The sequence below is a fragment of the Metarhizium acridum genome, assembly GCF_019434415.1.
Source record: "Metarhizium acridum strain ARSEF 324 chromosome Unknown scaffold_555, whole genome shotgun sequence".
In the NCBI taxonomy this organism is placed as follows: Eukaryota; Fungi; Ascomycota; class Sordariomycetes; order Hypocreales; family Clavicipitaceae; genus Metarhizium; species Metarhizium acridum.
The window spans coordinates 1,315,876-1,337,225 of NW_027094039.1; the positions used below are offsets into that span (position 1 = coordinate 1,315,876).

At 52.1% G+C, this 21,350-nt stretch overlaps 7 protein-coding genes across 7 annotated transcripts; 3 read left to right on the forward strand and 4 right to left on the reverse strand.

The window, feature by feature from the left end:
- Nucleotides 1–973: 973 nt before the first annotated feature.
- J3458_019125 (uncharacterized protein) lies at nt 974–2,079 on the forward strand (the record flags this gene model as incomplete). Its single annotated transcript, XM_066121418.1, has 4 exons — nt 974–1,029; nt 1,105–1,173; nt 1,243–1,764; nt 1,842–2,079. The coding sequence occupies 4 exons, from the start codon at nt 974–976 to the stop codon at nt 2,077–2,079; spliced, it is 885 nt and encodes a 294-aa protein (XP_065973776.1).
- A 45-nt stretch (nt 2,080–2,124) lies between these two features.
- J3458_019126 (uncharacterized protein) lies at nt 2,125–3,193 on the forward strand (the record flags this gene model as incomplete). Its single annotated transcript, XM_066121419.1, has 2 exons — nt 2,125–2,437; nt 2,538–3,193. The coding sequence occupies 2 exons, from the start codon at nt 2,125–2,127 to the stop codon at nt 3,191–3,193; spliced, it is 969 nt and encodes a 322-aa protein (XP_065973777.1).
- Nucleotides 3,194–3,407: 214 nt separating this feature from the next.
- J3458_019127 (uncharacterized protein) lies at nt 3,408–5,279 on the reverse strand (the record flags this gene model as incomplete). The annotated part of the gene is made up of 4 exons (XM_007815984.2): nt 3,408–4,394; nt 4,455–4,881; nt 4,938–5,094; nt 5,240–5,279. 4 exons carry the CDS (start codon nt 5,277–5,279, stop codon nt 3,408–3,410), a joined length of 1,611 nt encoding a protein of 536 aa, XP_007814175.1.
- A 734-nt stretch (nt 5,280–6,013) lies between these two features.
- J3458_019128 (uncharacterized protein) lies at nt 6,014–6,322 on the reverse strand (the record flags this gene model as incomplete). Its single annotated transcript, XM_066121420.1, has 1 exon — nt 6,014–6,322. The coding sequence occupies one exon, from the start codon at nt 6,320–6,322 to the stop codon at nt 6,014–6,016; it is 309 nt and encodes a 102-aa protein (XP_065973778.1).
- Nucleotides 6,323–9,350: 3,028 nt separating this feature from the next.
- J3458_019129 (uncharacterized protein) lies at nt 9,351–9,737 on the reverse strand (the record flags this gene model as incomplete). Its single annotated transcript, XM_066121421.1, has 1 exon — nt 9,351–9,737. One exon carries the CDS (start codon nt 9,735–9,737, stop codon nt 9,351–9,353), a length of 387 nt encoding a protein of 128 aa, XP_065973779.1.
- A 101-nt stretch (nt 9,738–9,838) lies between these two features.
- RLR1_3 (THO2 plays a role in transcriptional elongation) lies at nt 9,839–17,190 on the reverse strand (the record flags this gene model as incomplete). Its single annotated transcript, XM_007815983.2, has 4 exons — nt 9,839–12,191; nt 12,248–12,333; nt 12,388–13,536; nt 13,597–17,190. 4 exons carry the CDS (start codon nt 17,188–17,190, stop codon nt 9,839–9,841), a joined length of 7,182 nt encoding a protein of 2,393 aa, XP_007814174.2.
- Nucleotides 17,191–17,869: 679 nt separating this feature from the next.
- On the forward strand, nt 17,870–20,507 carry J3458_019131 (uncharacterized protein). Its single transcript, XM_066121422.1, has 3 exons — nt 17,870–18,215; nt 18,401–18,791; nt 18,907–20,507. The coding sequence occupies exons 1-3, from the start codon at nt 18,170–18,172 to the stop codon at nt 19,949–19,951; spliced, it is 1,482 nt and encodes a 493-aa protein (XP_065973780.1). The 5' UTR covers nt 17,870–18,169; the 3' UTR covers nt 19,952–20,507.
- Nucleotides 20,508–21,350: the final 843 nt, after the last annotated feature.

Here is a 21,350-nt window from a genome sequence, read left to right on the forward strand (position 1 = left end):
CACTCGGTGTCATGGACGCACATGCTGCTGTTGCACTGCAAATGTCGCCCAACGACAGCTACGTCTTACACGTCGCCACACACGTCGTCGTCGACACGAATGGGGAACGCCCTCCCGGGACGGCCACCCCCCTTGGGCCCATCTGGGCAGGAAGCCAAAGTCGATTGTTGAGTCTAGTCGATATTGGGCCTTCCTTTGCCTCTGTGCACCAGGCCCAACAAGGCAGGCCGCCCTCACCGACACATGGCTGGCTCTAGTTCATGACACACGACGGGCGGTTCATGCCGGCTTTCTTGTCCGGATATGTATTCTCGGGCGATGCTGAGGAGTTGTTTCTTTCTCGCGCCCCCGGGGGTATGCTGCACCCTCTTCAACGCACCAAGTGGAGTCTCAAACGGGTGACATGTGTCCCAAGTATTGTGTAAATTGCAGCACTATAGTATGAGTTTTCATACCTCAAGTTATGATACATGTGTTTTGGGTTGATGACACAGTTTGCAGTTGATGCACCACGGTTGCGAATTGATTACTGTGGAACCGGAACAATTGTCCTAACCAGAGAACCTCTGGGGCCATGCAGAAAAAAAAAAGGTAGTAATGAAGACATATATGAAAACCTAAGCAAAAGCAGCATATAAAGCGCGTGAATCAATACACCGAGACTTGATTCGGCTCCGGAGGCAAAAATGATACCCGGTGCCGGAAGGTCGCCAAATGCGGCAATGGACCCCGTCATTCCGGCCTCAATTAAGCTCCGATGTCCGACGACAGCTCGACATCAGCCCGCCTCACTTGATGTCATCCAACGCACCCTCGCAACTTGTAATAACAACGGCACTCTTCTAATAGCATCAACAAGCTACCGCCATCATCTTCGCTTTCCTTCCCAACCATGATGAGCGTATCAATCCCACCTCGGCATACGTCGTCTGCTCCCAAGACTCGCGCATGCAGCAATTGCGCGCGACTAAAAATGAAGTGCGCCTGGCCGCGAGACGACTCTGGCCGTCCTTCGGCCACATGTACAAGGTGAACATGCAGTTGAGCCCCGTCGTGGGCGGAAATAGGAGCCGTTCAAAGCTCACAGTGATTTGTGTTGTACAGATGCGCGCGGATGAAGGTGCCATGCGACGTTCCCGCACCGTCACAACGGCGGAAACGAGGCAAATCGAGGTAAACCTAAATCCAATCACTCGGTCTAGAAATTCTAGCATACTAACAAGGCCAAAAACACAAACGCAGTCGAGCCGCCCTGCTCGAACAAAAAATAGACGGCATCATGTCCTTCCTCGCCGAGAATCAACATGGACAACAGCCAGGCCCATCACCAATGACTCCCGAAAGCCAGCTCACGCACAAAACCAGCCCTGCAATGCCTCAAGTCCCTCAGATCCCCGAGCAAGGCGCTCCGCAGCCGCGAACCGAGCCGCCCCGTTCAACAGGGTCCGGCAACCAGGCTCTCTTCCGCCTCACCCCGGACTTCCAGGTAACCGCCCGCGAAGCATCACGCTTCCTCTCCATATACATGTCCGAATACGCGCCCAACTTCCCCTTCGTCATGGTCCCCGCCGCCGCCACCGCCCACAGCCTACACAGCCGCAGCCAAGGCCTATTCTGGGCCATCATGACCGCCGTGGCGCCGCAGTCCTCCGCCGTCCAGCGGCACGTCAAGACGTGGTTCCGGCAGTACGTGGCAGAACACGTCCTTGTCCGACAGGAAAAGACCCTGCAGCTACTGCAGGCCATTCTCGTGCATCTCGCGTGGTCAGTACACACCCGCAACCCTCACGCATACAGCCTCCTGGAGTCGTGACATCGGAGGGGCCAACAAGCTGAAATAGGGGCGACTTCCACTTCTACATCGACGCCGAGGCGACCAACCTCCTGCACCTAGCCCTGGCGCTGGCCATGGACCTCCGGCTGGAAAAGTCGCCCGAATCCAGCGCCGCCACGATGCGCTCCCAGCTCGGCGAGGCCTGGGCGGCCCTCCGTCAGGGCGTCCCAAGCAGGCTCGGCATCCCGCACACCCTCGACGACAAGAGGGCCGCCCTGGGCCTCTACCACCTGTCTTCACTGTAGGGCGAAGCAAGCAAACGGAAATCCCGCCTTGAAAACAAGAGACCAATGCTCACGCGCCCGCCTCGTCGCAGAACCTCGGCACTGTTCAAGCGCGGCCCCCGATTCCCGTGGACGCCCTACCTCTGCCAGTGCTGCGATGCGCTCACCGACGCCCGCGCGCACGAATCAGACGCCCGCCTCGTCGCGCTGGTCCGCATCCAGCGCATCGCAGACGGAGCGTACAGCATCCTCGCCGCGCCGGGCGGCACGACGCGCGACACACGCACGTACGGCGCCTCTCTCGAAATGGCCGTCGCCCACGTCCGGCGCGAACTCGACTCCTTTGTCGCCGCGCAGCCCGAGGCCGTCAAACAAGACAGTGAGAATCCTGCTGCCCCCCGCCCCCGTCGACAATGGCCCCGAGTGTTGGTTGAAAAGAAACAAAGCCCACGCCACCAACTAACCCCCTTTCTTTGTAGGACTCTTCACAGCCTGCCACCGCGTGCTGACAATGCGCCTCTACGAGCCGGCAATGGCCATGGCGGCGCCTCCCCCGACCGACTCCGACTCCCTCCTCAGCGAGCCGTTCCTCCGCGCCGAGTCGCTGGACAAGTGTCTCGACTCGTCCGGGGCCTCCTTTGCCGCGCTGCTCTCCATCCCGCCCAGCCAGCTGTGCCGTCTTCCGCTCGCGGGCACCGCTGCCCTTGCCTTTACAATCGTCACGACCTGTCGGCTGCTGTTGCTTGACACCGCGCCCGACTGGCAGCCCGACGTGGCGAGGAAGAAGCTAGATTTTGCCGCTGCCTTGAGAGGAATCCAGGACAATTTTGGGCATGCAGACAAGTGGGCCGTGGAGAATGCCCGGAAGAGAAGGCTGAGAGAGAACGACGACGCCGCAAACAGGCCAGACCATTATACGAGCAACTTGGGGTGGATTCGGCAGTGGTACATGTCAAAGGCTGGGCAGGCGGAACGGCAGTCGTCTGAGGCGCAGGCCCAAGAGGGCACTTTGACGCCGGCAGATGCCCAGCCGTGGCCCGATGCAAGGCTGGACTTTGAGTTTTGGCCCGATTTGATAGCCATGTCTGATGTGGCCATGCAGACATTCTCAGGAAACACATGGAGCGATATTTGACTGGAACTCGTTTCGAAAAAAAAAAAAATAATAAACATATATCTGAATAGCAACAATATTTCTCTAACGATTGAAATACATTACGCCTCGTGGTATCATGACAAAGAATGACGGTGACCATGCCTATAATCCTGAAAATCTTGCCTCTAGCCCCAATGTAACCAAGCTCAAACAGCTGAAAATGTCGTAGTACAGTGTAGCCTTTCCCTTCAGCTCATGGCTGAGGCTGCTGTCCTGGACCCCATAATGCTTTCGACACGGTTGCCTGTGCCCGTGTCGGTGCAGCCAACGTACCGCCAGTGCCGTCATACGGACTGTAACGCGCTTGCATTGCACCAGTCTGCTGCGGAGTGTCGTGGTATTGGAATTCGTGGGGCGGATGTGCCCCAAATCCGTTGTACGGCGACGGATCTCGTTGTAGTTGTGGAGGTGTTGCAGAATAGTCACGAGCCTCCGGATTGGGCTGGGCGTTAACCATCAAGCCAGCACTTTCTTCAATTCTAGACGAGTAATATGGGTTTGCCTGCTGAGAGGGATACTCGTATGCTTGCGTGACTGAGCCGTATTCGTCGTGCTGACCTGGAGGGGCGACTCCGAATCGCGCGTGCTCATGGGAGCTACCGCCTTCTTTATTGTCAGGGAGGTTATCCATGTCAAGGCCCTCACCCCGGTTCCGGCGGTAACTGACATCCTCCTTGCGGCGCTTGACTCCACAGCAGAGCCATCTCATGCCTCGGCCGAATGCTTTGATGATATCCCATAGATTCAGTGCATCATACAACGCCATGAGTCCCATGTGACCACCAGAGGGCGCTAGGCGCTCGTTTTCGACGGCAGGAGAGCCCTTGTCCGCGTTGGGACTAGGATAATATGTTCGGGGTGCGCCGACAGTATACGGCGCGTACGGGAAAGCCCAAAGATGGAGTATCGCAAACATGGCCATCTCGACGCAGAGGAGTAAAGCTGGGATGCCGACCTTTAGATCAGGATATGCGATAACCTCATTAGGATGAACAATCCTGAGAGTCGATGTGCCCACAGAGATGGCTGATGCCTGCCAGAAAGACAAGAAAACGACCAATTTGATGGCAACAATTTTGAGAAAAAGCTTGTGCTCGGCCAACTGCTCTTTAAGTTGGACGTAGAATTGGATAAGGCAGTACATTGCGATTGTAACAGCTATTGCGTTAATGACAATAATCTGTTAAAAGTTAGGACATGAGCTCTCCATAGCAAGAATAGATCTAGGCCGTTTACATACCCAAATGTGACCAAATACTGGGCTGTTGGAACTTTCGCAGTATCGTTTGAAGTACTGGGACACAACTGCAGATATGGTCATGGCGACACGAATGAAGCAGTAGTGATATACACCAATCCAGATGATATTGAACCACGTTAAACCACTCTTCGGTAATCTCCAAATACCTCGCTCGCCGCCACAGCATTTGGCAAACCAATTGACTGGCATAACCCATGGCTTTATTGGGTATAATTCGCGAAAAAAGGCCTTTTGACTGTGCAAGTCCGCTGCAACGTAGTGACACAGCAGCCCGAAGAAGGACGCAATAGCAAAAGCTTCGTAACAATCCGAGATGACCTGGAAGTAGATGGCATGCCAATACCACTCAAGTTGCAAGTATGAGGAGATGGAGTACACGGGAACCATGAAAAGAATACGGATGATGCTAAAAGGCCATGGTTAAAATGGAAGTCATCAGAGAATGGTTCCTCAATCACTTACTATCGCTGCTCACGAGGCTGGGTATAGTGCAGAGCGTGCATCCAAATAAGATACAAACTGAACGCTGTGGCAATGAGGGTAGACGATGCCGAGATGATTCGAGCGAGGTCATGAAAGTTGAGACGCCCAGCAATCAGGCGCTCTGAGCCAGGAGATACTGTGTCGAGTAGCGTTAGTAGTTACTAGATGGTGTAGCTACATGAATAGACAAGACGTTGCTTCAAAAGTCACGGCATCAGGCAGCATGGCCACCCCAGAAATGAACGACACAGATATCGCAATCCCGAGAGGTAAAAACGTACTTTTCATATCCTCCAGCGTAGTGTTGCAAGTCAGATTCATGGTCGTGTTTGCAGCTCACGGCTGGTGCGTTGTCTCGGCACGGTCTTGGTCCTGGCCCTCCAGGGGCAACGAGTATCCAACCTCGGCCGATTGTAGAGATGGAAACTGATATGAAAAGGCGAGTCAACCTTCAGATCTAAATATTGAGCTACAGTTGTATGTTCTCGGCATTGAAAGCTGCCCAAGGATATCTTGCGCCCAAGAGATCGGGAATCTTTCCTGCGGTTGTCGCAAAGGAACGAGGGGAGCTGCTGATGGCCGAAGGATCCTCGAAACGGCTCGTAGAAATGGATGGGTCCACCTATGTATGTTTTTGATGTTCGTTGTAGCCGGCTCTGTTCGATACCTCCGTGTTTGAACTCTCGACTGGGCTTGCTTGCTTCGAAGGACTGGATATGTATGTACCCTGTGGGAATGGCGCAGAAATTGTCTTGGTCGCACGATGGACAGTCTGGGATGGGGTCAAATACAGATAAAAAACGATGTGAAGGGGGCAAAATCAGGCTACAAAAGAAAAGAACACAAGGCAAGCAAACTCTCAATCCAGGAGTTATGAATGTAGCAAGTCGTGCACAGAGTGAATGCTGAACGAAAGAAGGTGAGGTTTGCCGCAATACCAGGGGATAAAACGGACCAAGGCGCTTGGGAGGGCGGGAAGGCGCGACCGAGTGACGGAATGCTGGTGGGGAGAGGCAAGTGCCATTGGTGGCCTGGTGGGTGGTCGGTGCGACACGTCACCCGTTCCTGGGCCTATTCCCTCCTATTCCCTTCTTGTCTGCGTCTTTGTCAGATTGGAAAGGGTCAAGGTGGTCGCTCCTGCCGGTTGTTGCCTTTTTGTCCAAAGGCGCTCCGCTTGCCCTCTTTTTATCTTCTTTATTTTGATCAGCACCGACGATCAAATTCTCTTTCTTCGTTGCGAGTTCGGAAATGACGTTCAGCCCGCGTGCTTCTCTGGCGCCCAACATCGTTGCTTGCGGAACAAATTCTGCCTCGTCCCCCCTAACAAGCCACGACGTTAGTGACGAGATCAACCCAACTTGCATGTGCTTGGGCTAGAATGCGACCCTTGTCCCCTGGTTCAATTCGCGGGATGTGCTACCAACGTAATGGATCTGATGGGAAACTTCAACGTCTCACGACTCATTTGCAACGATCTACAATTAGCATAGCCTCCTCCTCCAGGACCCTGCCAACCACGGCACCTTGTGGACACACAATTCTCTATCGACTACTTGGCCCCTTCTAGCGTGTTTCAGCAAGGCATCATCTTTAGCACGACAAAGAATAGCGATTTCAACGGTGCTAGGTCAGGGGTCCTCTGGCTGCCTCTCCCAGGGCATTGCAGATTCAATCGAGTAGGGTTGTTCCGTGACCCTTTTTGCCCGAAGTCTGTGTTGCAACACACCAAGCACACAATGCTGTTTGTTGGTCATCACGCGGGTTGCAAAAAAGGCCGCACACCCCGCACCCACAACCACACACACAGGTGTGCGGCCTTTTTTGCAACCCGCGTGGTCATTCAACACGGTAGTGTAAGCTGTACGTGGCGGTGCTCGGGATGATGCAGATGCTCATGTCGTACGGACGGAATTGGGGCCTTGAACCATTCTGCCCAGCTCAGGCTCGCTGAGCCACGCTTCTTGCGTTTGCGTCGCCGGAACACGGATCCGAAAGCTGGAGAGAAATACGCGCAGCAAATTACTCGGCGGGGACAGATTAGGGGTGTACTATTAAGAGACCGAGAAACCCGGTGACACGACTGCCTATGCTTGCGGCTCGGGACCGAGCGACAGTGGGGTCGTAGCTCGTTGCTCTGCGAGTTACTAATGGCTGTCACAATCTGACGTAAAAGTGAACTTCGCAACGGGCAGAGCGATTCGTTTTGGAATACGACCCGGAGGGATGTTCTCTCTTTCTTTCACCCTTACTGACTTCTTTTCTTTTTTCACCATCAGCTGGCTATGGCAACTCAAGGAATCCTTAGACGGGGGATCCCACTTCGGGTTCGCGAGATGCCATTGTTTTTTTTTTGTTCACTAATGTGACCTGCCAATGGGCTGTTTTTGTTGCCCATTGTTCAGTCTTGCCCCAAGAGAAACTGCGACAGACCATGCTGGAGGCCGTTGACGGCCACACTGTCATGGTTCTCGCCAGTGAACTTCCATGTCCGGATACTCTGCATATGCCTGCTACCTTTAAGACGATCAATCAAACCTAACATGCTGTCTCCCATCTCCTCCTCTTCCGAATCACAGATTCCCCTACGTGACGCGTCTTGGCTCTTTTTCTTTTTCTTTGAAGGGAAATCTCCCTCAGTTGATCCCCACGCCAGAATCAAGGAGAGTGCGCGGCCTCTGCCTACTGGCGGTGGTTGTTCCCGAATAGTCGCTCCTGGTACTTGACGATTGAGAAATCGTCCCGTCAGACCGTAGCACTTACGGCAATGATTGTGTCAAAGGGAGTTGAATTTGAGTACAACGAACAAAGCGAAAAAAAGACCGCCGTAGGAATTACCATAGAGAGCTCTCCGCGTGTGGTGCCCAGCTATAGACAGATGCGAGAACAACTTTCCTTACACGAATGCAATTACATCCTCACGGATGAACTCCAGGAACTGGTACGCCTCATCCTGGCTGTGTATCAACGGCTTATAGCGGTCATTTCCAGTTGGAGCTGTGAGATCATAACAAGTTGTGCATACACGAACAAGGCGGGGGACACCCGATGCCAACGACAATGGCTTTGCAGCCCTTATTAGTGAAGTCTAGTCTGTGGGCAATGTCGACGGCGGTGAAGAAGTACTCATTGCCATCTACAAGATACCTGAGAAGAAAAGTTAGCTTTGGTGCTCAATTGGCAACGTCAGAGCATCCTACAGTGAGGGAAAAATCTAAACTCACACGAGAGATACTGAATCGTCAGCTATTGCGGGTATTCGATCCTGGCTCCAGCTCAGCGGCCAGGCTACCTGGACGAAATAGGTTTCTCTTCTAGACCGGCCGTGTATTGGCAGGTATTTGGAAGGTGGCCTGGCTTCAAGGCTCTCATCATGCCCACGATTACTTGAAGATATTAAGCTATACCCGGGGTTTGTGGGGTTTCTCGTTGTAGGTTCTGGAGGGAAGAATTCTGGAAGGAAGGCGGCGGTTGTTTTCAGATGCAGCCACACACTGTACATATAATTGCCTGGAGATCCCCTCTTTAAAAACAACTCAGCTGAGACCCGCCAACATCATGCTTCGATGGGATCAAGAACTTGGATCAGATAAGATGGCGCCATAGTAATGTATATTAGTGATTGCTAATATCCACTCTGCATACCAGATCCCTCGAAGAATGCTTTCTACCCGTGGGCCTACTAGCGAGAACTTCACATTGTTCAGGCATACGACTTGAATGAGTGACCCCAGGAGAGTTGAGCAGGCGCTTCATTACGTTAGGCATTTGTTTCAGACTCGCCAAAGTAAAGATGCTGTGTCTTAGGTGTACATGTATTGTGATATATGAGTGTACATAAATTCTTGCGTCCATACGGCGTTTCTCGTCAAAGGCGATACGGCTGCTGCCTTCAATAGATGCAGTAACAAACGTGATATAGTTTTCACGCTCGCCAAACTACCTTTCTACAACTTGTGTGCGAATGCTACTACCCGTCGGCGACTAAGTCGACGAGCCACTTTCTAGCCCACTTAGTTGCCAATGGGTATTCTGACCGAGCTACGGGATACGAATATGAATCAAGGGCAAACTCCATTACAATTCATAAAGGAAAGTGACAAACTAATGTGACAGTCCACAATCACATGTGCAATCGTCTACAAACCGTACAGGACAAATTCTTATATACGAGAAATACCTGGTAGCAATGGACAATGATTGCCAATTTCCATCAAGAGCATATACGTCCCTCCAGATATATCAATCCCCCCAACTCCACGCCAATGCGGTTATAAGGTCAACCAAAACTATCCGGCAGTCCTAGCAATGCATCGCTTACATCCCAACCGTCTATTTTTTCGTTTAGTCAACTCGCTGGTTTTCAATACAAACACTAGAAATACATGTATGACTTCACATCGAATTATAAAGTGGTAGGTCCCAATGCAGCATATCATCGACAACACCCAGAACAACGGCTCGGGCTGCGAAAAGTACCATGAGATAATGAGCTCCTGTTGGCAGCATATACAATCTTGTGCGACTTCTTCCACAGGGTATGGAGCATAAGTTGACATAAAATAGAGCCAGTTGAAGCTGAATGCAGTTGTTTTGTAATGGTACCAATCGTAAATAAAAAGAAACAAAAATGCGATATGATGTCGACCAAATAAACGCCCAAACGTTATGGCATATTGGCTCAAGACTTTGCCGCACCGCCCGTCGCCTCTGCCTTGCTTTCTTGGCACGCGTTGCTTCGCGTACACGTTGAATACATGTTGCAAAAAATTCTCCGCTCATTCATCTGCGATCTCATCTTGTCGGCCCATCATGGGCTTTGGAAACACCAATCATTTGTCTACCGTTGACTTCCTGCGACATTCTCTGTGACTCCCTGCGCTTTATCGCCGAGGCCGTTTCTCGCGTTCGCTTGTCAAGCTGCCCACATCCTCCTCGCTTCGTCTCTTGCGTCCACGGTCCTCCCTGTGATCTCTCCTGTTACCCGTCTGGTTTGTCCCGTCTCGTGGCCCTGTTCCTCGACTACCACTGCTTGAACCCCTATGACCACCTCGGTCTTCACCGCCCCAGTTGCCTCCGGCAAGCTGACCGTCGACTCGATGTCGGCTGTCCCGTCCGTCAGCTGGTGGAGGCGGGCCCATCGAGTCCCTTGGTTGACGACGAGACTCGCGCTCCTCCCTGTTGCCGCCAGCATCCGGGCCGCCCATAGATCGTCTTTCTCTGCTTTCGTTGGGATCCTTGCCATCTCGATCACGTTCGCGACTGCTTCGGCGTGACGTGCGATTAGATCTATCAGACCGTCCTTCGCGCTCATTCCTGGAGCGATCGTGATCGCGTCGCGCTTGGTTGTCAACTCCATTGGGAGACGCCCACATTGTGTCATGTCGCTCTTGATTGGGTGTTGATGTTGATGAGCCACCAGCAAGAACCTGAATGTCAGAATTGCCTAGCATTTGCCGCGGCTGGTTGCTGCGAGGTCCGGTAGTGCGAGGTGGTTCTGGTACCTTTGCCTGTGCCTGTTGGAGAGTATTGTTAATTCCTGCAAGTTGTCTCCTGCCTCCGCCGCGTCCTGGAAAATCTGCAGAGGGACCAGTTGGCATGTCGGTGTCAGGTCCAGAGCCACCCCGGTAGCTAGGCTGGGGTCGATCAGGAATATTGGCCCCTTGGCCCTGGTGGCGCTGGTTTCCTTGAGGTCCAGAAGGTGGGCCCCCAAGCTGGGCGAGGCGGTCTGGATGAACACCAGACGTCGGTGTTGCGTTTAAATTTGCTGGTGAAGGCTTATCGCCACCCTGAGTGAAATTCCTACTCCGCCCTGAGGGTCCTGCAGGAGTACCACCCGGTGTCTGCGGCCCACCGCCGGGTTCATAACCGCGTCGGTTTCGACCAGAAGATGGACCAGTTGGGGGACCAGCTCTTTCGGGGGACGGCGGGCGCGGTGTTTCCGGAGGACCGAATCGGTTGTCAGGTCGACCCGGCAACGTCGGCTGCCCATGCCCGCCTCGGCTTGCGTTTCTACCTCTGCCTCGTGGACCGGACGGAATTTCAGAATTAGGAGGTTGGGGGACAGGGTTAAGTCGTCCATAGTTCTGGTCCTGATATGGCTTGCGATTCTCGAGCTCCTGCGGACGGCCCCCCGGTCTGTGGAATCCGGAGCCATCACGAATTGTATCTGGGTGAAGTCTATCGTCTTCCCGGTCCATCGGCCGCTCCCCTCTGAAAGTGGCAGGTAGTGGTGACCGATCCCGTCGTTCACGGCCACTAGGACGTTGATCTTGAGAAGCATTGCGATCCTGACGATCTTCCCAAGTCTGAGGCGCAGAACCCTGCTCATTGCCATGACGATTGCTGCGCCGTGGAGACTGGCCCCTTGCAGGTCTTTCACGGCCGTCGTCCCGGTTTAGTCTGCCAGGAGCATTATGAGTGACGTCGTCTCTATCGGCAATAAGAGCAGCTCGTTCGGGATTTATGCCGTCCATAGCTGCACTGCCTCCTTGTCGACGACCCCTTAATGAGCGATCAGGGTCAGCTCCACGCGGCAGTCGCTCTGGTGTATCCTGAGCAAAGAGTGCTGCTCGTTCAGGGTTCATGACAGGCTCGCGCGGTTCCACTGGCATAGCAAGCTCTGCCCCAGAGCTTTCGGGGAGGCGATCATGTGCTTTAGTACTAACACGTTGCTCGCGATGTGGTCGCTCACGCTCTAACTGTGTTGGTCGTGGTGGCAGATCGGCACGCCCATTATCTTCTTTGTAGTCAGTGGCACGGCGGTCTCCAAAATCGCGACCGCGTCCAGGGCGCTCTGAATCAGACTGTCGAGACTCCCTGTGGTCTTTGATGTCGCGGGAGTCTCTTGTGTCCCTATCCCTGCCATCTCGGGCATCGCGTCCATCTCGATGGCCGCGAGATTCTCTAACATCACGGCGATCGTGACCACGCGACTGACCGAAGCGCTCAGGTGTGAAGTGCCCAGGGATGGGTACATCCGGGCGACTGGGAAGATTGTGAGAGGGACGATCTGGCAGCTTGTGACCTCGTGGTTCACTTTTGACAGCCGCAGGTTTCGGGGTCGAGGACCTTGACTGCCCAGGTGTATCACCGAGCTTTGTCGAGTCTCGACCATTTCCAGTGGGCTTGGGAGGCAAAGGCTCTTGAAGCGTGCTACCACTAATTTCTCGGGTAGCCTCTTTGTCTTGTACTTCCCCATCTTCTTCTTCAGCAGCAGTCCTAGCACTTGATGTTCTAGAGTATGTGGTTAATGTTTGGTCCGTCAGGATAGAGCAACAATTCGAACATACTTATCGCCCTGGGGTTTGAAATCGGGAGCAGTTGGTCGCAAGGCAGGGGCAGATGATTTATTTCCTTCTTGCCGAGATCCAGTAACCTAGTCACAAGTTAGTTTGATACAAAAAACACGCACTTATGACAACCAACGTACAGCGTTTTGGCGGAAAGCTTGCACCATAACCCATTTCGACTTTCGTCGTTGCAGCGCGGACATTGCACCTTGCGCAGCAACGGACAGGTCAACACGCCCGCCCTCTTCGCAGTCGGGTGAGGTCTTGGCCGCGGCCTCCCGCTTTGTGATGTTCTGGAGCTGAGTAGTGAACTGAGTTGCCATAAAGTCTATTGCCGGGAAGAAGTCCAAGACAGTTTTGAGCACAGTGATGCCGTTTCGGATATGCATCCATTCGGACCCCCCGAGGCAGTTTTTAAGTGCCATGTTCAAGTTCTTGTGCCACCTAAACAAAAGATCTCTAAATTGCGCATGCTCGACAAAGGTTTCTGGCTTGCCCTCATCGTTCACCGTAAGAGAAAATCCGAAGTGCGGTTGTTCGGAAGGCCCCTTGCCTTCTTTGTCATATGCTCCAAGCTTCGGGACATCCTTTGCTCCCTTGTTGTCCTTGTCTCCGGGAATTGGGTCATTCTTGTGCCAGCGCGATAGGTCTTCCAAAATGAGTTTCAAAAACCGGCCCAGGTACTCGGCTTCTCGCACAGTACAGGTAAAAATTAGTGATCTCAGCCGATTTGCATTAAACAGTCGATCGTAAAGAGACATGAGTTTGAAGACTGGGGCGTTCCACTCATGAAGAGCTTTGATGAAGCGAAATGTATATTCTGCATCGGCGGGTGACACAAGAACACGAGGAAGCAGACATTGCTCAAGCAGGACGTCGGAAATAATGTCTGCCTTTGCGGTTGCGTCGGGGAACGACGACTGAAACTGCCTTGTCAAGTAATACTTCCACTTAGCTTTGCGGAGGCCATGCTCGCTAAGTTCGTCCAGTAGATAGCCTTGCAGGTCCATGAGCTCTTTTCGCTTCTCATTCCTTCTATCAACCGCTTTGCGGCTCATATCCGACCTGTCGCTTGAGAGCATCTGCCAATCACTCATAATTCGCTGGCGTTCACGAACATATGTTTCTTCTGGGAAGCAGATGTCTCCCAACTGCAATGCCCAGAACGTGGCGTACAGTTCAGGAGTAATCTTTTGCCAAATTTCAGGTCGAATGGTTGGTCGAATCGACTCGATAATTGGTTGCAATGCGTTCACAGCTGTGCGAGTGAGCGACACATCTTCCGATTTCTGCCTGCAGTTAGCTATAATCCACTGTTTTCCTCAAAGGCTGCGCAATACAATGCATACCTGCTCCTCGTTGCCCATAGTTCCTTGGGTTTCCGGCTCCTTGGATTCCTCGCCCTGAGGCTTAGCCTCCGCCATATCTACATCGCCTTCCTTGTCAGTGCTGGGTTTCGCAACTGGTTCCTTCTTTTTTCCTTTGCCCTCTTTCCATGGGAAGATTCGATGACCAAGGCTTGTCCTGCCAATAAGGAAAGCTAAACTAGTATCAAGACCATATGTTGTTATTAGTTCAGAGATGGACGGAACAATGGCATCGAAAGTACTGGGGTCGAGGTTGCTCCAGAGAAGATCAAGATATTGGATCAAGGTTTGGTGAGAGTCGTCGACAACAGAAGACAGGTACTTGATGTGTGCCTCATCTTCCGCTACACGAAAAATTGCAGCCTGCCGATACTGGGCTAGATTGAGCAGAAGGCTAGCTGCCAACTTGGAGTCTACAAGAGCCTGTATGAGGCGCTTTGAGCTCTTGACATTGTCGAATCGTCGATCCTGCGCTCGAATAAGGGTATATCTTCTCAGCCAGGCGCCCCCAGCCATTGATAGCACTTGGTAGTCGGTGAAGTCCACAGAATCGACAATGCCACCCATTGACGAGACAAATTCCTTGAGAATAATTAGGTCGGTAGCATTGCCACGGAAGAGCTGGTCGTTGACGTATTGTAGAACCGGAGTCGGACTCAAGACTGGATAGCGGCGGAAGACTTTGCCGGAAAATCGCGATAAAGCCTGCAGCCACTTACTGGTTGTAAGAGCGTGCTCAGCCTGGGTTCGACTTCGCGACTTGCCCAATGAGCTCAACAATGACCAGATGAGCACATCATATGACAGATCTGTGAAATACTTGGCGCATTCGACAAACGCCTCAATTAGGTTTGGATATGATTCTAGCTGCTCAAAGGCGACTCGGAAGACAATACCCGGAGATGAGTAGCTAGTTTTGGCGAGCTGCTTAGCCATTTCACCGAGATTCGTCAAAGAAACACGTTTCATCGTGCCTCGAGTTTCGGAAGTAGCCCGCGCGAAGGCCGATTTCATGGCAGGTAGCCTGGATATTTGCCCCTCAAACCACTCAGCATACGCTGAATATCGTGTTGTTAAAGGATAATGTTTGAGAAGAGACCAAATAGCGTCGACAACGGACGCGTTGGCCTTCGTGTGGCTCAAGGCTGGCAGCATTAGTCGTCGCAGAAGATCATACCATCGATTAAGATTAGACTCTGACTTGTCGTCTGCGATACTTTTACTACCAATAACAGCCAGTTTGGCCAGCAGGGCCTCGTCCTTGCCTATGTTAACACCAGACAGATTCAAGAAGGTATTACAAAGCGTAAAGACGTCATCAACTGTCTGGCAAACTGGAATGTTGTCTGCCCATTCGTCCCAATAGAACCGATAGTTCTGGTTCTCATTGACATCAAATTTCTCTGGGTATGGCCACCGCCATTGTTTCTTTGGTGCCGGTCTGTGGAGTCTCACACTACCCTTTGGCATCCCGGATTGATCAAGATCTGGGAGCTGCTTATTGGGGCAGTCAAGTGACGACATTGCCATGGGCCGGGTATCATTATACACCTTTTCAAGGCTGACGTGAAGGATGCGATGTATTCTTTCAAGAACATCAGGAAAGACCTCGGGAATCCAAGGAAATCGACCAAGGATGAACAATGACTCAGGTATAGCGCCAATTGTCAGTAGTTGGGTCAACAGTGACACTTTCTGTTCCAATGGTTCTGGGAGCCTGTTCTTAGTGTCATTTTCTTCTTTTGCCGTCTGCTTCACCTCCGTATCAATCTTCTTTGGGACCTCCCTCTTAGGTATATTCGACGCGTTAGGGTTGTCATCATCGCCTTGTGGGAGGACGCCCGCCATCAAGAGCGCATTCATCTGTCCTCCACCTCGAGCTGCACGCTCCTCCTTTTCTAGTTTCTCCGTTTCCTCTTCGCGAACTTTTTCCATATCATCGTCAGACGGGGAAAGATGGGGATAAAGGTCGATAAGGGAAATAAATCCAACTTTGATCAGAAGGGCAGCCAGGTAGAGCAAGTTGGCGGGAAGGACATCAGTCTTGTCGCGTAACTCCGAGTTGTAAAAGAGTAATTTGAAACCAAGAAGCTGTGCGGCGACACGGTTTCCTGGAGGGGGTAGTGTTTTCGTTTCTTCCATCCATTGTTGTTCGAAATCAGCTTCTTCTTTTGTTTCTCTGCCGTTGGTCATTTTAGCTTGTTGCAGATCCACATCGTTGACTCGTCTACCGCCCAATTCGAAAAAGGCACCAAGGTGTATTTCCCTAGCGCGGTCCCAGAAGGCTACATCTCTGGCTAATTTTTGTTTGGCGATGAGCTCCTCGTCCTCAACGGTGGCAGTCCATTGTGAGTAGCCCGGGTTTGCCCATGGTGGCAAACCTCCGTTATATGTAGCATCGTATTTGAAATGAGATCGCGGCCACCATGAGCTCACTCTCAAAAACTTGACGAAGAACTTGTATTGCTTGATCAGGACAGCGGCAGCAACGTCAAGCGTGACATCAAGCACACGCCCCACATCCAAGTCGAAAGTACCTATAAGGCCCTTTATTCTTTCAAAGGTTTGCTCGGCTAGTTCGGGAGGGGTGGATGTCACACTGTTGGTTGCGAAGAGCTCTGTGATAAGCTTCGAGTAGCCTTCAGTTTCTTCGCGAAGAAGGTTGTAATTTGCTTGCCGATATAGAAGATTCGTGGCTTGACGAACACCTAGCCTGGTAAAGTTTTCTCGAATCAATCCTATTTGTTGTAGGATTGGGGCATCCAGGACTTGACGCATCAAAGCAGGCGAAACGCCTGTGGCCATCAGGAAGTCCCGAAGTGCTGGTCGATATAGTTCGGAGTCGCTATCCATAATGATACCAAGAGAATCGAGGAATAGAGTGTGAGGAGCAAAGGCATACGCGTCCTTAATGGTATCCGCATTGTCCTCCCCCAAGATCTGCTTGAGACATGCCCCAGCATCAGTGGCGTCAAGCCTATTCTCAACGACGGCTTGGATGAATTCTTGGAAGAGCATTGATAATTCAGTGATATCAACGTCTTCTCGGGCTTGCACGCCATGCTGAACAATCTCTTGACGACCTCGCTCATTCCAAGCTTGTACTATATCGTCCGTGAGGCTCTCGTACCGATAATTTGATTTTACGGGAGAAACTGGTCGTGGTGTTGGTTCCGAGTGTGGCTTCGTCATAACGGGAGAACTCGGTTGCCTTGAAGATTGTGACTGGGCGGAACCAGCGGGGGGTTGCCTGGGAGCAGATGGTGAGGAAATGGGCTGTCTGGCAGGCGATGGAGGTTGTGCCTGGCCTTGATTTCTGGGTTGATTTTGCACGTTGTTGTGTTGTTGATTGTGGTGTTGATTGCCTCCTGATCGTCCGTACCCTTGAGATGAGTCTCGGCGATTAACGCCCCCTCGTTGGCCATGTCCGAAATGGCCACCACGAGTTCCTCGTCCCCTGGAGGCACCATCATGATGGCCGTCGTGCTGGGCAAGATTTGTGTCCCCGGGTCGGTGAGGAGATGGTCGGCCTCCATCGCCGCTCGGCCGGTCTGGCCTCTTTCGCTTCGGAGGCATGAGGTATACTCTAGCTGGTTCGACGGCAGTAAAGCACTTGATAGATCATTTGCGCTGGGGGTGGGTATAAAAGGATACGCGGCGGTGGGATGTGTGTAACGGAAAAAAACGTCACGGCCTGTGGGTGTTGACAGCAAACGTTGAACAACGTGAGCCCCGTAGCCCGAGAAAGACCATGCGACTAAATATCTGACAGCGTATGAAGGAGATGAGGGGAGTGAACTTGAACAAAGAAATACTCGAATCGGCCGCCCCAGAAGAGAAAATATGAAAAGAGACTTTGCAGCAACCTGTGGAGCGAAGCAGCAACCGGCGCAGAAGCAAATGCTTGCCCCTTCGGCAAGACGCCTTGGTCTCTAAGCCGAGTGCTCGTCCAGAAAGGAGCTGAAGGGGTTGGCGTCAAGCGACAGTGCATTCACGATGCCGATAGACGATGGAGATGCAGAGCTCCCGCTCACGTCGCAGTCTTCCAGTGGCCAAGTGCACCTCAGGTCTCCACCACGGAGTTGCAATGGAGCTTTGGGCCTCTGACAACCAGGGGACATCGAGGAACAAAGAGATCGCGATTTCACGTGACGTATCACGTGTGTTGGTAGACAGGTGGGATGCCATTGTGGTCGCAAAATTTGCGACTGATTGGCTCAACTGCGGTCTCGGACAAACTAGTGCTTGAGGACCAGCGGTTGAAGGAGTTGGAGCAATTGCGCCATCCAATGAATTAGCGGGTTGACTCAGCACAGAATCACATTTCTTCCAAAGACAAGTTATGTCACTCCCGACTAACAATTCTCCCCCTAAATTACTGTTGCGTTGATCAAGCGGCGAGATTCTTCAAGGCAAATTCACTCTTGAGAGCATCGTTCTCTGCGCTGTTGGATGCGGCAATTGGCCCCCGCGCTTACGCAACCTCTGAGGTGTTAAACCTTCGGGATCCGTTGTCGAAGGTCTGCCAAACGTTTCCCATCGACACTAAACTACGATGCAGCTAGAAAAAGCTGCCAATGGCGACTTAAGGAAACAATATGGTCAGTATCCTTTGTTCTTTATTTTTTATCTTTCTCTTTTGTCATCATTCTGCCAATCCTATTGCCCATGTGTTGTTGGCGGGTGCGGTATATGTTCATATTGCTGCACTACCCTTTACCCCATGCCCTTCTCGCATGCCTCCACCTCCAACGCTTGACAAGAATAGTTGCTGAATACCTGGAAGAAAGAACGCAGTCACAACCCGAAAACCCATTCGCTAGCTTAATCCCAGACCAGCAAATAGCAATCATTCCCGAGTTTACCTTGGAATCTGGCATCACTCTAAGAAATGTTCCCGTCGCCTACACAACGCGGGGCAAGCTCAACGACGCTGGCGACAATGCCATGGTTATATGTCACGCTTTGACCGGTAGTGCCGACGTGAGTGACTGGTGGGGTCCTTTACTCGGTGGTCCGGGTCGAGTGTTTGATACTTCAAGATTCTTCATCGTTTGCATGAACAGTCTGGGCAGTCCATATGGCACAGCCAGTCCCGTCACGGCAAAACATGGCGATGTATCAAAGGGAAACTACGGGCCAGAATTCCCACTGACCACCATTCGTGACGATGTCAAGTAAGTAACCATCATCTTTGTCAAACTTTGACTTCCTGCCTTGTAGGTTGGAATGGTGTTCTTTGTGTTCTTTGACAACAGACCCAGGCACCGGGGACGCTGACTTGTTTTTTAGCCTCCACAAACTTCTTTTGGATGATCTGGGAGTGAAACAGGTTGCTGCTGTCATTGGGGGATCCTTGGGTGGCATGTTTGTTCTGGAATGGGCGTACTTTGGCAAGGACTATATTCGGTGCATTGTCCCCATCGCCACGTCAAGCCGACACAGTGCGTGGGGCATCAGTTGGGGTGAAGCCCAAAGGCAAAGCATCTATGCTGACCCCAAATATGACGATGGATACTATCCATTCGACGACCCGCCGGCAACCGGGTTGGGCGCCGCCCGCATGGCCGCTCTACTGACATATCGAAGCCGCAACTCGTTCGAATCTCGATTCGGTCGCAACATTCCCGATCCGTCCAAAGTCCAAACTATCCGTGAGCGGCCGCGGCCTAGCACGCCTTCGGAAGCACACTTTCATATTCATAATGACGGACACAACATCAAGCGCAAGAGCACCTCTCGTCAGGCTAGTGCATCACCCGGCAGTAATAAAGCAACGACGCCTCCAGCAGATGCCCCAGACCCGCAGTTTCACGGGCCTCGGAAACACGAGGGGGTCGATAGCGAGAGCTTGACCGGAGGCGAGACCCTCCCACAGTCTCAGTATTTCTCGGCGCAGTCATATCTACGGTACCAAGGCACCAAGTTCGTCAAGCGTTTTGATAGCAACTGCTACATCGCAATGACTCGCAAGCTAGACACGCACGACGTGTCAAGAGGTCGCGCAGAGACCATCGGCGATGCCTTGGCCATGATTGAGCAGCCCACTTTGGTTCTTGGCATAGAAAGCGATGGGCTCTTCACATTTGCAGAGCAAGAAGAAATTGCCGAGCACGTCAAAAATGCCCGGCTGGAACGGATTGAGAGCCCTGAGGGCCACGATGCTTTCCTCCTCCAGTTCGAACAGGTCAACAACTACATCTTGGGTTTCCTCAAAGAAGTACTGCCTGACATCATGAACAAAGAGGGCCAAGCGCCAGAGGAACCCGGTGTTGGCAAGTTGACAAAGTCCAGTACTTTTGGCGAAGCAGAAGTCGAAGATATTACAGCATGGTAGGCTACACATTTGCAAAAACAACAGAAACCCTCGTCTAGATACGCGAGGCGCAGTAAATATCAACGTCATGTACATTGCGTGACGAAAAGGGGGCTCAACGAGCACATTATAGTTGGGGATGTGCATACAGACATACAGATACCTTCCAACAAGGTGTTTTTTCCCTCCCTCGCCACAATACGTATCATAATAGCAACCTTTCACTAGACCTGGGGCCGCACGAGTCAAATACTTCCGTTGCCGCGTTGCCGGTCTTTGCTCAATCCAGCACTTTATGCGTTTCGCCCGCTCCGTATAGCACGAATCACCGAAACATGCCTTCTCAGGCGACAGCTAGTCACAACATCGTGCCATCCAATAGCAGACAGCCTGTCCCCGGTCGGCTCCAGATAATCCGACGTAGCACGGAATACAATGCGAGTGGAACTTGCGGAGCAGTGTAGCGCTGTAGAAGCTGTCAACTGATGGCGTCCACACATCTTACATCTCCCTTCCCCCCCTCCACTCCAGTATGCAACTTGCCCAAAGGAGCGATTTCACACGTAACCTAAACTGCCTCAGCCATTCGGACTTTATGTCTTCTTGTTCACTCGTGTAGATTTTCCAGGCAGGTAGGTGGCCTTGGCGAGTTGGGGCTGCGCAAATTTCATGATGCGGAATGTTTGGCATGATTATGTGCCGTGGTTTCCAGGGTACTGGGTTTTTTCTATGCATTTTGAGTACGCTTGAGCCTGTTTGTTTATGAATGGTGATTTGGGGAAGGTTACGGGTAGACCATATACGATGTGACGGTGGTCAACTCTTCGACACAGTTTGCTTTGATACGCTGATACATTGAATGATGTTTGGCTAAGGGATATGTTGAAGAAAGGTACCCAATCCCGCAGTACGGAATGATGCTAGATACGCCAGCGAATGCACGCTTGCCTTCTAAATAATATCCTGCCGCAAACTATGAAATACCAAAACAACGACCGGTAACATTGGCAGCCTTGAGAATGAACACGGTCGCGTGCTTATCAGAGGCTGCGAACACGGGAGACTTCAATTGGCCATCAGAACATCAGAAGCGTACAGGGTGTTGAAACCGAGTATTGGGTACTGAGTAATGGAATTGTCGGATACATCAGGGAATGACATCGTCAATCGCCTCCCGAGGTTGATGACGAGAAGGATACCGTCAGTCGCCGCCCTTCGAGCCGGTCCTTGCTCCATGTCCTGTCAGGAATCAAGGCCCGCTATGGAGCCTTTAACGGCGAGCTAATTAATCATCGCCATGCTCAAACCGATAATCACCCAGGACACGACTCGTGCCTTTCAGCTGCGTCAATGATAGCAAACTACCCCGGCACAGAGCAAAGCCGAAACAAGCATCGTACGGTAGTGGAAGCCTTAACGC